The following is a 15,319-nucleotide window of genomic DNA, read 5'->3' as shown; positions in this document are numbered from 1 at the left end:
TTTTAAATTATCTGGTTCATATTTTTATTCCTTCAGGTCCTCAGGTTCGTGCAGGGCACAGAGGAATAACCAGACTGGAGTTTAACGGGAAAACAGACTTATAGCTCTAGATCTAGTTATAGAGTCTATGCAATCTACTGCTTCATATGTTGTGCAGTGTCTACCCGGTGTCTAATAATCAACTTGTGTGGCAAAGTAGCGTAAAAATAGTAAACATAATGATAATGGTTTTGCTTGGTATGCAGCATGGACACTATTGACTCCTGTATTCAGTCTTTGTGCGTGAGTTTCACGCCACCAGGTTGAAGGCAGCACCGTGGAAATTCACGTCGTGTCTCCACAACATTCCAATTTTCCGGTGACCGCTGATAGTAAAACCTCTGCACCTGCAACATCTTATTAGATCAGCCAGACTGCTTTTTAAAGGCAAACAGTGCAGGTATTTTAATATATATTTATATATAGACTATACACGATAAACGCCCTAGATGCTGGAACAAAAAAAGCAGACGAGGTTCCAAGTGCCTTGAGGACACTTTTACACTTTTAGCATTCTTTCGCTATTGTGCGTCAGCACTTTTTGTCTTCATACCAGCCTCAGTGAGGCACCGAGGAGAATCGCGGGCCGCCCCTTGTCCTTGCTCCCTCGCTTCCCGATTTTCCACACTTTCCGCTGAAAGGAACTGAGCCTTGGGAAAGTCATAGCAGCTGAAACAATGTATTGACCATAGGATCACCGCAGTCCACTGGGCATTTTGTGCTCAAACTGACCATCTGAAAATAGGAAAAAAGGGATGAATCATCTTACCAAGATGTGTAACAGAACTATCGGCCGGGATCTCAGAATAACGCAATAATAAAATAATATCAGCAAAATGTTCACTAAGCTTTTTTTAGTATGAAAACATCATAAATTACTTCCTTTATTCCTTAGTTTTTGTATGTAATTGGCATGTTGTGTAAAAAAAGAATAAATGTTGTCTTTAATAAGGCCGAGAGACTTTTTATAGTCTTTACTTAACAAAAAAAGTTTTATGCACAAGCAAAATTCTCATATTTACTATTATTATTATTATTATTATTATTATTATTATTATTATTAGTAGTAGTAGTAGTAGTAGTAGTAGTAGTAGTATAGTCCACACTGTGATAATTTTTCTTTCAGTCAATTAAAATAACATTTGGTGTTTTTTCTTTTATATAAAACTATAAACACAACATGCCACATGTTGTTGTTCTGACAGCACGACAAAATACAAAAACTGCTAGTTGATTCATTCCCTAGCAGTGGGTGATACTTTAAACGAGGGCACGTGGTGTGGCCCACAGGAACTCTGCACCCCGTAAGAATTTTTTTGAAGCACCCATTGAAAACAAACAAAGCAAAGCAAAACAAAAAATGCAGACTCAGTAAAAACTGATTAACAAAACGGTGTTCATTTTTAACTGATATTATAAAACACGCATGAGATATGAAAGTTAAAGGGTTGTGGGATCGAAGTGGGACTAAGTAAACAAGGGCTTATGGCGCACTGGATTTTATCGCTGTCGTTTTAAGGTAAACGGGCTCAGGTGTATGCAGTTCATTCAGTAGATGTATGGAGCTGGTTGCGCACTTCAGTAAAGTTTATTTGAGAGACACGCGACACAGTAGAGAAAACCTGTCTCACACTGCCCCTGTTCTCCTGCTTGATCCTGTGTACAATGCCTGTGTTGAAATGAGTGAGGCCCTGCTAAAGGAGGGGCATATTTGTATTCAGTCTATAGAGGCCGAGAATGAAAAGAGGCCAAATTTTAGCGGTGTTCCACTGATCTTTTCTTTTGCATGAAAAGACTCCTTTCAGTTATAAACTGAATCAACACTAGTTCCCTCTTCATCCTGCTATGAAATGGTAATCAGTCAACTTCTACAATGTCCCTGCTATAACCCTTTTACCAACCGGACATTTAATTTAATTTAACGGGCTTCTGAAATCCAAGGCTGATGTTAAATGTATTGCCTTCGCAGAACTAAACCACAGCCGTGAAGTCCCTCAGTCGAATGAATTGAATTGGCAGAGTTGTGTCAGGAGTAACTAATTGAGTAAAAACCGAAAAATTGTGGGACACAGTTCTGGTGTTATGCTTCAGCGTATAATCGGTATGAAACTTGGCCGAAATGCTCTGGGTGTAAGTGGGCCTTCTGATGCCTTTTGTCCAATATCCGTCACATTATCTGCCTTTTCACGCTTGGTTTTTACACAGGACCGTGGAGGGCTGATTTCAGCGTGGAGTCATTGCATCAAAACACTCGCCTGTCTTGTTATTCTGTGTCACAGAGGAGCGATTTCCCCGCTGATTACTCGGTGTAATTTCAATTAGTGTTGGATTTTTCGTTAGGACAAAGGAATAAAAAAAAAGAAACAACAGAAACAAAACTAGATTTCCAAAATGAAAACAGGCTTGTTTCTGAAGTGGCGGAATGCAATCAGGCTTTGAAACTGTTTTCCTCCAAAACCGCCTCACCTCTGTCATAAGTTCTTACGGCATCATCTACCCATGAGAATAGCGCAGCGAGAAACTTGTGTCCTCAACGGGCATCATAATACAAGTGCTATTAAATGACAAGTTAAGTGTATGTTTTTAAAAAGGACAGGTCCTTCGCTCCACTTTTACTTTTCAGCCTCAGGCCATTCATTAACGCGATTGGACCTTTGTCATGGATTCCTGCCGGAGGGGACCTGACAAAGATGCGGTAATAATTGGACTATTGGGGAACTTGTTAACAACAATTAGTGAGGTAATTATATAATTACTGCAATAACTGTTTTCTTCCTAAAGGGAAAGTGATGCATTTGCAAGCCAATAGGCTTGTGCCTAACAGTAGGCTACATGGGTAGAAATACAGAGGTCACCTTCATGTTAGGAAACGTCAGAGTAAAATAGTTTATTTTAAAAAGTAATTAAAAACTATAGTTTTAGAGCAACATTTATGTTATATAGAAGCTATAAAGGAATGCTTATTTACGTGATGCAAGTGAAGTGTATTTAGATATATATAACAGGCCAAGAAAAAAGTAAAAACAGCAGAAATGAAATCTTTAGTATTATAATTATATCCACTTTAGCCCGTGTTATGGAAATACATTGCAGGTTATAGCCACTCCTCATGCCTTGCAGACCTGTTATAATATGCAAACTTGGGCCCAAAAGTTGGCTCACCGTGAGCGGAGCAAATCGATGTACCGCCTCCCATTCAGATGGACCCGAGGCAGCACTGGTGCACCCAAAAGGCTAATTGTTGAGCAGCAAGGCCACAGTAAAGAGAGCAGGTACACGAACAGGTGCACTGCAAAAGTAATATTGGAAATATTGACAGGATTTTCTGAAAAGCCACGCGACGGACCTGTTGGCAAAGCTCTGATCACACATCAAATGAAAACGGCATCATGAATTTCTATAGACTGCTCCTCGGGTTATTTAAAGACTTCTTACTTTGGTTTGGCAACATAATGGCCTGTGTTTGCTTGTGTGTGCCGGGGTTACCGCATGAAAAGGACAGAGGTGCACATTAACATCGCTTAAGGTTTTCTCAAGGGCCGAAATGAACTGACTGGAAAGTAACTTTATAACTCGCTGGAGGATGAAACCTTTGTTGGGCTCTGTTGTGAAAGACACAAGAGCCTGACAAAAGGAGGGCGCCTTTGTTAATAAACACTAAAGCGCAAGGGTATTGATGTGCCTTGAATTGCAAAACATCTGCCATTTACTCTGAACGACTAGAGCGAAATTTAAATGAAAATAACCAAGCAGCCTTTAGCACGGCTACAGACACCGCGTCTGTAGCCGTGCGTAAAACAACAGTCATATGAGCAACTTGGAAAACCCCCCCTTTTGTTTTTCAGGTTTAAAAAACATCAAACCTTCCTTTGTCAGTGTGGCCAGATGGATCAACACACGACGCCCTCTTTAACTGTAATAGTGCAATACTTTTTTTTTCTTTGCAGACGTTTAATCTAGTCTAAGTTCAACTCACAGTGTCTTACTTTAATGTTGACAGGTCCCTATAATGATAGAGGCTTGCTGGTGTGACTGCTTGTTGTGAGTAGAAAGACCACTGTGAATAGAGCTGCACGGACAGGTGCAAAAGTATTTCAGATGCTTAAGGGACTTTCTGAAAAGCCACGAGCTATTATGAAAGTTGTAGGCTCTGGTCAAATAACAGAAGACACAGATTTCCTCGGGATATTTAAAGGCTTATTAAAGACTCTTACTTTGGTTGGATACACTAAATTACGTGTTAATATTTAACAAAAGACCAGAACAAAAAACGAAACGAAACACAACCCCCCCCCCCCCCCCCCCCCCCCCCCAAAAAAAACCCAACAACAAACAAACAAAAAAAGCAACCCAGCGATGAGACAGTTAAAGGCTTTGTGTTAAGGATGTGCAGACTGAAAAATTGCTCAAGTGCAGTCATTTAATTAGCCGTTAGCACTTTTAAACTTAGATTTAAAAGTTTCACTAATATTCCAGTTTAACTGTTCCTAAACACAATAAGGAATTATTAACCCTTAACACTGAACTAATGGAAGCTATATGTTAATCTAAACTCGTGGTATGGACTCTGACCTTCGAGTGATCTGTGTCTTTCGATTAAAAAAAGGTATATAACGTTTAAGGAAAATCCCATATGGACACCAAATGCAAATTGCCTCCATTAAAATGTGTTTTGTTTTTCGCGTTTGGGGGGGGACCAGTTGCTGACCAACTTTTTTTTCCCATGGTTTTCTCTTTATCTGGGCAAAGTGGAAAATTGAAAGGTACAAGTGAAAAGGCGTGGGGCGTTACCCTGATTTTCCTCGCTCTATATTTTGTCAGACAGAAATGTGTGCCCCCTTAGCTGAACCAACTTTTTTTAAGGAAAGAAATTCATTCAATGCGAGGCTAATCCAAGTTTAAATTGTTAAATAGAAAAAAGCTGTTGGAGTCTGTTGTAAGTTGCAGATAGTCATATCACATTGGAAGCATAGGCTCATTTCACCCCAGTTAAATTGCTGAAGTTGGTAATCACACTGAAATTCTGCATAACATCGTGTGTGGCGAATGTAACTCTGAAATCAGTAAGAAATTGTCAATTTGCTGGTGTCAGCTTATAGCCCTCCAAACGCGCCATATGCCATGCTAAGTGGCACCATTCACCAATTCGTTCCTACTTTCACGGTCCATCCTCCCCTTTTCCCTGCCAGGAAGCTGAATGGCCACAACAAAATGGCAATTTACCCTCTCGAATTGCTGCATACCCCCTGCGGGGAAGGCTCTTTCCGTTTCACTTTGCGGGGCATCCCAATCCTACTAAGCGTCACGACGTGAAACTTTGACTTTCAAATGGAAAGAGAAGTGTTTGACCATCAGTGCTGTCAGCGCTGTCTCAATAGTTTGTGTCTGGCTATAAATTTGACGGGACATCAAAGAAGAGAGTAACAAAACGAGGTTGGAAAAGAGGCCAAACAGCAAAAGTACACGTAACTAAATTAAGGAATATGAAGGGAAACGTTTGATCTCTGATCCAATAATAGCCTACAAAGAAAAACGAGTGAAGATCCTTGCATGTGATCATCTTTAAGATCACCAATAAACGCACACACAAAATTTTTTATGTTCTGTAGGCATAAAATGCATCCAAATGAAATATATATCTCCCCTAAAAATGAACCATGTTCATCGATGTCAGTAAGGATAAGCGAAGACAATAAGGTTTGTATTTCTTTAATTTAGTTTGTCAATATAACTTCACTATGAAGGCTATGCCTGCCAGCTATCAGTTTTACTCACGTTTACTGAATACCCGAACACCTATGGAAAAATCAAGCTGCTGGTATTCATTTAGCTCTTACTTTTAACTTACCACCCACCTGAACCATGCTGCTGAATAATCGAGAGTTAGTGGTTTAATTCACACCTGGACAGCCCGTCTCAGAGATGTCTGATAGGTTTTTGAATGCATTGGGCCTATTTTTAAAATTAAATTGAAATAAAAGTATGTTCACAAAATGACGGTCAGTCACAGACTGGAAGTTATTCATAGTCGATGTAAAGCGGTGGTAAGTGTATAAATTCACAAGCTCAATTTGCCCAGAAGCCTGTATTCACTATCCAATTTTTGACAGTTCTTCACTGTAACATGTACAATTCTTTTCATAGTGCAATACAAAACTGCATATTTTTCACCAGAGTTTGGCTTTGCACTGGCAACGTTGAAGTACAGTATGGTTGAACCAATGGCCTGCTTGTAGGCACACTGTGAAGTGATGCCACCAAGTGGTCACATTTGTGTTACAGCAACCAAAAAAGAAAATAGGAAAACATCTTATTTCATGTTTTTTTAATCACTGATTTTTACACAGCTGTTCATGAAAATATCAGAATTAGTACAGAATTCATTCATGTGTATATTTACTTCATGCTTCAAAGTGATGGAAATGCATATAACTTTAAAAGATTTTGAAAACTATACATCCATTCTTTAACATGATATACATAAACAGAAACCATAACCCCCAAATAGTTAATTTAATCTTGTGCCAGAATCCTACATAGCTGACTACAGATATGAGTTATGTGAAAGCTCTTTAGAATATAAAGCACATTTCTAAAAATAAAATTGTTTGCTTTAAGTAACTCAAGCATGATTTACATATATTTCAAAGAGGATTTGACATTAGAGCATTGAACTAAAAAAGATCCATCTATGACTTCTCTATCTGAAGTGATTGATACATTTCCTGAAGTGAGCTACTGGCTAATTGTTTTGGTATAATTTTGAATGAGACCTTGGAAGTACTGCTGTGTGTTTTTGTGGGGTTGAAAAAGAATGATGAAACATTTTGGGAGGAAATACCAAAACAGAAAAGAGTACAGGCTGGAAAGTACAGCCAGGGCACTAAGAAGCTGTATGTACTTCCCACGGTAAAGCATGCACTCTGTGGCGAAGATGATCCAAGTGAGGATCAGCAGGAGGAGGCAGAAGGTTATTGCTTTGGCCTCATTGTAGTTTTTAGGAAGGTTTTTGCCCATGTATGAGAAAATAAAGCAAAGAGTGCATATTGATGACAGTAAAATCACAGAAGCTGTAGATGCTTGTAGACTGATGTCACAGCTGAGTATGATTTTGTCAGGGTACCAGGATGTTTCATTATAGGGGCTTGGAGGTTTACAAGAATAGCCAATAACGAGGAAGATTGCTTGAATGACAAATGCAACAACAATGACCAGCCACTGTCCGTTATATTTTACCCACCAACTGTGGAGCTTGGGGATCTTGGCTGCTATTTTAAAAATGCAAACAATCTGAAAAGAGCGCACAACAAAACATGCTAGACAAATAGTGTAGAATAAGAGAAATGGTAAGTATCTCAAAGTACAAAGAGGGACTGTCGGCTTACCAAAATGAAAGAATACACTAAGATTACTCAGACTTAGACAGCCTAAAATTAAGAAGCACATTGGTCCACCAGCAGATCTGACGACAGGTGTGTTGTAGTTGACTGAAAAGAGAACAGACATGGCTAACGTCATGCCCACAAATGCACAGGCCGCTACGAAGACCAATGTAGCCACAATATCTGTGGCTGATATGTACTCCACAGCCCGCAGATTACATGATGTACTTCCCTCTTCAGACCATTCGATGTCCTTACACTTGAGGCAGGTGTATGGACTCTCTGTTTTACAAGAGACAATAAACCATATTAATAGATTTATATTTGAAAATGTTCAGTTTTTGATCAAATTTGTTTGCATTATTCATAGCTTCATTACACCCAAAATAACTGTAATAACTGAAAAAACTGCATCAATACTATTGAGGAGACAGTGGTCCATTTAGTTTTTAAGGATCAAGGTGAATCTTTAAAACCACGTGAAATAAAAGTATAGTTATCTTTATGGGAAGAAACAAAGTACTAAAAACATTGTTACGGCACTTCTGTAGAATTTAGATATCTGTACTTTACTCTTTACTTTAGTATTCATTTTTCTAACAGCTTTTTACTCCCTACATTTTAACACAATTGTCTGTGCTATTCATTAGATTTTCAGAACAGGCTTGTTACTTCGGATTTTATGCATTTAAGGTAAGTTTCTCCCCCCAACATTGAGTGCCTTCCAACTGATTTGAGCTTTAATGGAGCTTATTGAAATAACAGAAGAAAGAGGCAAAAAACACATAATATATAATTTATGTATACTGTTTTGTATGATTTATATCATTATACTCAGGGGTTAAAGTAGGACAGAATGATGCATTCTTTATTTGTTTTTTGGTCCAGATGTCTGTAAGTTGTGGTCGCAGTTAGTGCTATATGATAGTACAAATTCAGGTATCAATCCAATACCACGTAAGTACCGGACCGGTATTGCTGATTCCAATACTGATACTGATACTTACAGCGTATTTAGGGGGGGAGAAAAACGTCATGATTTACTTATTTTCCACAACAATGAGTTAACATAAGAAAGCAGTTTTTTAGAGATCTGAAATGTAAATGTGCTTGTCTTTAAAGCTTTTTGAGTCAACTTCTGTTGATTAAATGTACTATATTGATGAGACCCTACAACAGATTTTAGTGTTTCCCAACCTGCCACACTTTAATTCCTGACTGTGCTCTTTCTTCTTAGGTGTGAAAAAGTTTGTATTTCCATTTACTAAATAAAAAAATACATTATATTAATACTTTTTATTAATACTTGTGCCTTTTCACTTTTATGTGAGCAAAAGAAGTTAAATCAGTACTTTGTTTTTTTAATCAAAGTTTTTTTTAACACATACTGTATATCTAAACTTGTACTTAAAGAAAGTATGTACTTTTGCCATGATGAACCTGTATATTTAGTCACGTTGCAAACCATTACCCGTAATGTTGACGTAAGTTCCATTTGCACAGATTTCACAGTCGAAGCAGCATTCATAGATTCCATTTCGCTTTTTTATATATCCTGCAGGACATTCTGGGGAACATAAGGAAGTAGGTACCTGTACAAGACACATATTTAGCACATAAAATAAGTAAAAAAAAAAAAAAAAAAGGCATTTCTGAAGGGTAGCAACAGATTGGGGAGAAAAACCAACACAAAAAAGATGCTTTATATACAACAACAAATGCCAAAAAACCCCTGAAAAAAATAAAATAAAAACAAAGGATCTTTGATAGTGTGTTTTGACTTTGGTTGGTGCTGTTAAATCATCTTGAGACAAACAAACAAACAAACATTTTTCATATATTATGTTTAACTAAATGTTGTATTAATAACAACAACAACAATAAAAACTTACTTCTCCATTGGTGTGCCATTCAATTTTGCTATCATCCACAAAGAAATGCACTTCTGAATTAAACTGATAAAATCCAATCTCCTGTGCATCACCACTGTTATTCCAGAAAACTACTGAATAGGATCCTTGCTTTAGATTTCCGTTGTCATCAAACTGAATACTATTATTTACAAGTGTAAAATTTGACTTCCTCAGCTCTGCTAGAACCTGATGTGTGCAGAAAAAATTACACAACCATTAATTCTTTGTATTTAAAAGAAAAAAAATCATATATTGATGATATAGATAGTAGACCTAAACTTTTTCACAATATGAAGTGACAAGTTCTACAACTATTGAAAAAGAGTTTGGTTTCAGAATTACAACAATACGTCATCTCAGTTTCAAACCACTTGCAGGCTATTGTTAAAAGATGGAATTCAACACAGTAGAAGGCAATTCCCTGTTCTAACTGCTTAGAAGCATAGAGAGTACTTTCTGTCAGTAATGACTTGGTAATATTTAGGTAATTTGGTAACAAGAAAGTAATAATATAGAAGTATCAAGTTATTATCAGTATCATAAAGTTCATTAGCAAATCATTATCCAAGAAACCAGTTGGTAGAAGTATATAGTTTATTATAGCATATAATATGATACAATGTATTAATATGGTGGTAGTAATATGATAACCTGTGCATTTAAATAAAAAAAAGAAAAGAAACACTTGTTGTAGTAAACTCGTAAAATATAATAAGGTAATATTGGTCAGTGCTTCAAGACTCTGGGACATATTTATCCTATTATAATGGTAAAACTAATCCTACATTGGTCCTCAGTATTTTTATTTGTTTCAAGATGAAAATGCAAAGACTGTGTTTTAATGTTGTGGCCTATTACCTGGAAGCATGTGGTATTAACCAGAAATCAGGGATGCAAAATGCAAGACCGCCAGTTTCTAACTACTGGCATATTATTGACATATTAGAAAAAAAAAAAACTCCAGGAAGTGTCATGACTACCTGGAAACATGTGCAGTAGTTTCTACATTATAACCTGGATTCAGGAGTGCAAAAAAACCCTGGTTGTTAAAGTGTGTTTAACTGGAAAATGAAGCATATATAATCAAAGGAGCTTGCAAAGAAAAGTGTCTGGACTTCTTTAAGTTGCTTGAAGACGTTTCACCTCTCATCCGAGAAGCTTCTTCAGTTCTAAGGTCAAATGGTGGGGAATCCCAGATTTAAACCTAGTGGGAGTGTCCCCCGACAGAGGGACAAAAGGACCCCCTGATGATCCTCTAATTGCCTGAGCCAGTTTCACACCTCTGCTCAGGCGATTAGAGGATCATCAGGGGGGTCCTTTTGTCCAATAACTTGTACTGTATTATAGTACATTATTACCACCTTTACATAACATTATTAGACAGTTCTCAGGATGATTAAAAAAAGGCTTGTATACTTACAATGTAGGGGTACACTGTGATATTGCTATCACATTTGTCAGCTCCACATCGTAAGGTATTGTGTAAGGCATGAGCAATGGCATATATGGCAGAGTAAATTGCAAAAGAGTATGATGGGTCTGCAGCAAAGATATCCTCAGGATTCATGCAACTACAGTTACATTTCTGATTGCAAAATGTGTCTTGCTCTGCATATTTACAATGAAGTTGGGCTTTGGAAGAATGCAAAAAATCACTAAAACCAGGTATTGTCACTACTGGCTCAGCTACTCCAAGTACGGTTCCAATGTTTTTGATTCCTTTCATTTTGGGGAGTTTTTTGTTCAAGGCCCATGCATCCCCTGCTATCCACACCTTATTTGTCACATTCAGTAGCATTGCTGACTCAATGAGAGGTTCAACATTGTTTTCTAGAGCAAAAACAATAATGACATTTATCTGTTTTGCCTCCATCTGTTTGAACGTTTGAGTGTAATTGGTGCTGTCACTCAGGCCTTTGGAATATGGTAGGCAGATCTCAGTATCCTTTATCCTCTGAGTGAACAAATTCAGACCATCATTACCATAATCATCATCACTGTTAAGGAAAGCAACCCAGCGCCAGTTGAATTTTTGCAAAATTCTTACAATCACATCTATCATATTTAAATTGGAAGGCAATGTACGCAGGAACGATGGATATTTTGCCTTATTTGAGAACACAGAAGTAGAAGTTGCATAATTAACCTGTTAAATAGAAAATAATAGAGAATTTGATCATTTTCAGGTACAATAAATAATGACAAAAAGAAGTCATAATCTTTCTATAAAACTGTTTTTGTCATATTATTTGTTAACAACTTACCATAGGAACAAGATTTACCATTAATAGCGGGGCTACGGTCAGGGATTGAGTGCTTGTGAAAGGACCGACCACAGCTATTACTTTAGACAGAACACTTTGTTTGTCACTCCAAGGTTGTATTGAACCATTAGCTGAGATTAATTTCAAAACACCTGGAAAATTCTGCGTATCTGAGCAGTGGTCAAATATGTCATAGCCAAGAGATACATTTGGCAGTAAATTGGTAGAGTTATTAACTTGCTCTACAGAAAATCTTATCATCTGAAATCTCCGATAATTTGAGAATGTGAGTGGTTTACTGAGGACAAGAAGACAAGAGAACAGGATTAACCATAAAAATCTGAAATATTGCTTAAAAGCTTCGTATTTCTGTAGTTTTGTTATTATTACATAAATTCAATTGAACAAGGACACAGATCAGATTAAATTCTATACTACGTAGTTGGACTTTGTAAAGGCATCCAACTAGATTTATCATAAAACTTACGTGGTGCAGTCGAGAGCTTCTGGTCTTTCATGATACACAGAGCCAGTGTCGTCATGAATGTGAAAAAGTCCACCTATCAAATAATCCCCTTCCAGCTGAAACTCTGACGCTGGGACAGTATGTTGAGTGCAGACATGTAGAAATGCTCCTAGCAGACAGAAAGATTCTAAAAAATGTTTCATTGCTGAAGCTCTTTCTTAGTGTTCTGTTGTGCACTCTACCAAAATGTGCCTCTGCCTTTAGTGAGTTATAATACAGTGATGACTGTCCCCTCCCGTCATCATTTACATGCACATGGTGATGCTATAAATGGTTGAATGAACTTTCACAAATCAGTATGCAAAAGCATCCAAGCTGCTGTTTGTGCACAAAGTTGAACAACCATCACAAGCAAATTAGTGTAATGCTTCTATCTGGAATAACTCAATTAATAATTTCCTTCCTTTAGACATTATAACACATTTACTTTAGATTTTATTTGACTCCGTGACAGATATGAGGTCTTTAAAATATCTTTGTCTTCTTTGGGCGCAACCAAAGCTAGAATTCTGAAATGCTGGCATAAATACTGGCATAAAACGTTTGGGCCTTGATTTAAAAGCCCTTTGGCTGGTTTTATGTTTTTAAATCATGTTACACTATCACAAAATCATTACATCCACCGTCAAACTATTTATTCGTATTTGTAGATATTTATTAAAATGACTGAAGCACACTAATGCTAACTACAAGCTGCTCTTTCCACTGCAGAAAATGTGCCAAAATGCATTTGTCCTTTGGAAGAAATGTGTACTTCAACTAAGATTGCACTAGGTCAGAGCAACAAAAGACAGAAAAACAACAACTCACCCCTTGATCATTACCAAACAGTAAGTGACCACATCCTCTTACAAATGATCCCTGTATAATTTAACATGTAACCACACAGGCCATTCAAAATTTGCAATCACTCAGCAGATGTAAGTGGTGAATGACAAGAACCCTAACCCAAATTTGAAGGTAACTCCCTGTTTGAAGGGCAGAACTTTCTGGTTCATATTAAGAGATAGGTCTCATCTGGTGAGACTGTGGGCTGATAAACAAAAAATGTGTTTCAACTATAACTCTGCATTAAGACCAAATGCAACAAAATATTACAGATAAACTTGCTTTAACTAGCAATAGTCAGTAGTTTGAAACACTTTCATATAGAATCAGTTATATGCTAATGGTTAAAGTCATTAGGCATAATAACAGTCATCTGTTTGTTTGTACTTTAATCCCAAAACATTTTCTTTACTTTATAATTAAAAGTGCATCTATTGCAGTTACGTTAGGTTTTGTATTATTATTATTATTATTATTATTATTATTATTATTATTATTATTATTATTATTATTATCACAGTTTCCTTCACCAAAACATTGCTTTGGTGAAGGAGACCCTGTCTTTAATGATAAAACATAGGTATGATGCTGTATATGCTGAGTCTGAAGGTGTGCCCATGAATATAAAAATCCCTCCATGGTACACAAATGCCTATGACTTTTTTTACTCTCCACCTTTGGCGAATTATACACACACGTGTAAAATGCCATTAGTTGGAAGGAAGATATCCTTCACAGCCACTGTATTCAAATATGGTGGAGGAACATCGGAACATACAGCAAACCCACTCCTATGTATTTTTAAAAGATACATTTTATGTTTATGAGAATGCATCAGTTTGTTGGAAGACGTAATTACACACTATATCTATGAATACATTATGCTTTTTTTCCTAATAAATAATGCCAAAAAATGACCTTTAATGTAAAGCCTTGTTGTTAAAGCATCCAGTGCTTCTATCAGTGCACTGTGACATCATGACATCAAGAACACTGGACATTTAAACCTGTTTCCTTCTGACATGCAACATTGTCAATAAACAGTTTGCCAGAATATGATATTAGAGGTGAGATAACATAAAATTACATTATTACTTCTAAATAATAGAATTGAAATTTAAGGATGCTTGAGTACCCTTAAAAAGTGTCTAAACAAGCAGCAGAGCAGTGCTTTTGTATAAATGCTAGGTAAGTTTGCTAGAACGGGCGATTAATGATGGAAACCCCACAATTTATCATGAAAAGAGGCATTTTAGAAATCCACATTGTAATAAAGATGCAGCTACAGGTACTTGGACTAAATTCAGAACAATGAATGATAGTATACAAGGATGTTTTTAGTGAGATGTTGTATTACTATACTATACTCTAGGGCACAGGTGTCGAACTCCAGGCCTTGAGGGCCGGTGTCCTGGATCCAACACAGCTGATTTAAATGGCTAAATTACCTCCTCAATGTGCCTTGCAGTTCTACAGAAGTCTGGTAATGAACTAATCATTTGATTCAGGTGTGTTGACCCAGGATGTTATCTAAAACCTGTAGGACACCGGCCCTCGTGGCCTGGAGTTCGACACCCCTGCTCTAGGGGGTACAGAACATCACTGAAAAATGTAAATAAACATCTCATGTCTTATCTACATGATCACTGATTTGTCTGTACCTTGCTTAAACAAGTTGCCTGTTGGGAAAACAAAGAGAGCACAATAACAAAACAACATTTTGCAGTTGGACAGAATTGGCTTCCAAACTTGATGTGTTGATAAATAAATTAAGTCTGGAGAATTCACGACTTGTCTAGTAATGGTTAAACTTTATTGGGTTTTGCTTATTAATTAAGCGCAATATGAGTGAAAAGCACTAGTACTGCTACTACTACAGAAAAACCTAAGAAAACCTATCCATTCAAGAAAAGTTTACATTTTATACAGTACACATAATTGCTTTCTTGTGAATAAGATGAGAGAATTGATACCACTCTCCTACGGCTTTGTTGAGAACAAGGTTCTATTCAGAACCAATTGATCGTAAAGCCTAGGAACAAGGTAAAAAACCAGATTATCTTGGTCCAAAGGAAAATATATATTTATGTAATTACATTGTAAACAGGTATTAATTAATTAATTGTCTTATCTCATTTAGAGATAATTTCATTTAGAGCAACATAAGTGTAAGTAAGACTGGTAACTTTTGAGAGAACATCTTCTCATTCATTTTCATCTAACTCTTGTCACAAAAATCCATAAGCATATTTACCAAAAGAGAACTCCTGATCTAAATAAGAAAATTACTTAAAAGCAACATTTTAGCAGAAGGTCCTGAGTACATTAGTTTTTCTGCCTGTGGAGACACAAAATTATTAGAGGCAG

The 15,319-nt window shown here is 36.9% G+C and overlaps 1 protein-coding gene across 1 annotated transcript; it reads right to left on the bottom strand.

Annotated features, from left to right (window-relative positions):
• Positions 1-6,743: 6,743 nt before the first annotated feature.
• tas1r2.2 (taste receptor, type 1, member 2, tandem duplicate 2) lies at positions 6,744-12,366 on the bottom strand. Its single transcript, XM_004554292.3, has 7 exons — positions 12,351-12,366; positions 12,086-12,233; positions 11,599-11,896; positions 10,755-11,480; positions 9,314-9,520; positions 8,893-9,013; positions 6,744-7,703 (listed from the first exon to the last, which is right to left on the bottom strand). The coding sequence occupies exons 1-7, from the start codon at positions 12,364-12,366 to the stop codon at positions 6,775-6,777; spliced, it is 2,445 nt and encodes an 814-aa protein (XP_004554349.2). The 3' UTR covers positions 6,744-6,774.
• Positions 12,367-15,319: the final 2,953 nt, after the last annotated feature.

This window comes from Maylandia zebra, linkage group LG20 (assembly GCF_041146795.1).
Source record: "Maylandia zebra isolate NMK-2024a linkage group LG20, Mzebra_GT3a, whole genome shotgun sequence".
NCBI classification, from domain to species: domain Eukaryota; kingdom Metazoa; phylum Chordata; class Actinopteri; order Cichliformes; family Cichlidae; genus Maylandia; species Maylandia zebra.
Note: the sequence above shows the minus strand (reverse complement) of the source record. Positions and strands in the feature narration are given on the sequence as shown.

Bases quoted from the DNA above. Each gene is read 5' to 3' on its own strand.
- tas1r2.2 (XM_004554292.3), bottom strand. The intron at 11,897-12,085 runs GTAAGTTTTATG...TCTTGTCCTCAG, and splicing joins GAAGCTCTCGACTGCACCAC to TAAACCACTCACATTCTCAA. The intron at 7,704-8,892 runs GTAATGGTTTGC...CTTGTAAAACAG, and splicing joins AACTTACGTCAACATTACGG to AGAGTCCATACACCTGCCTC.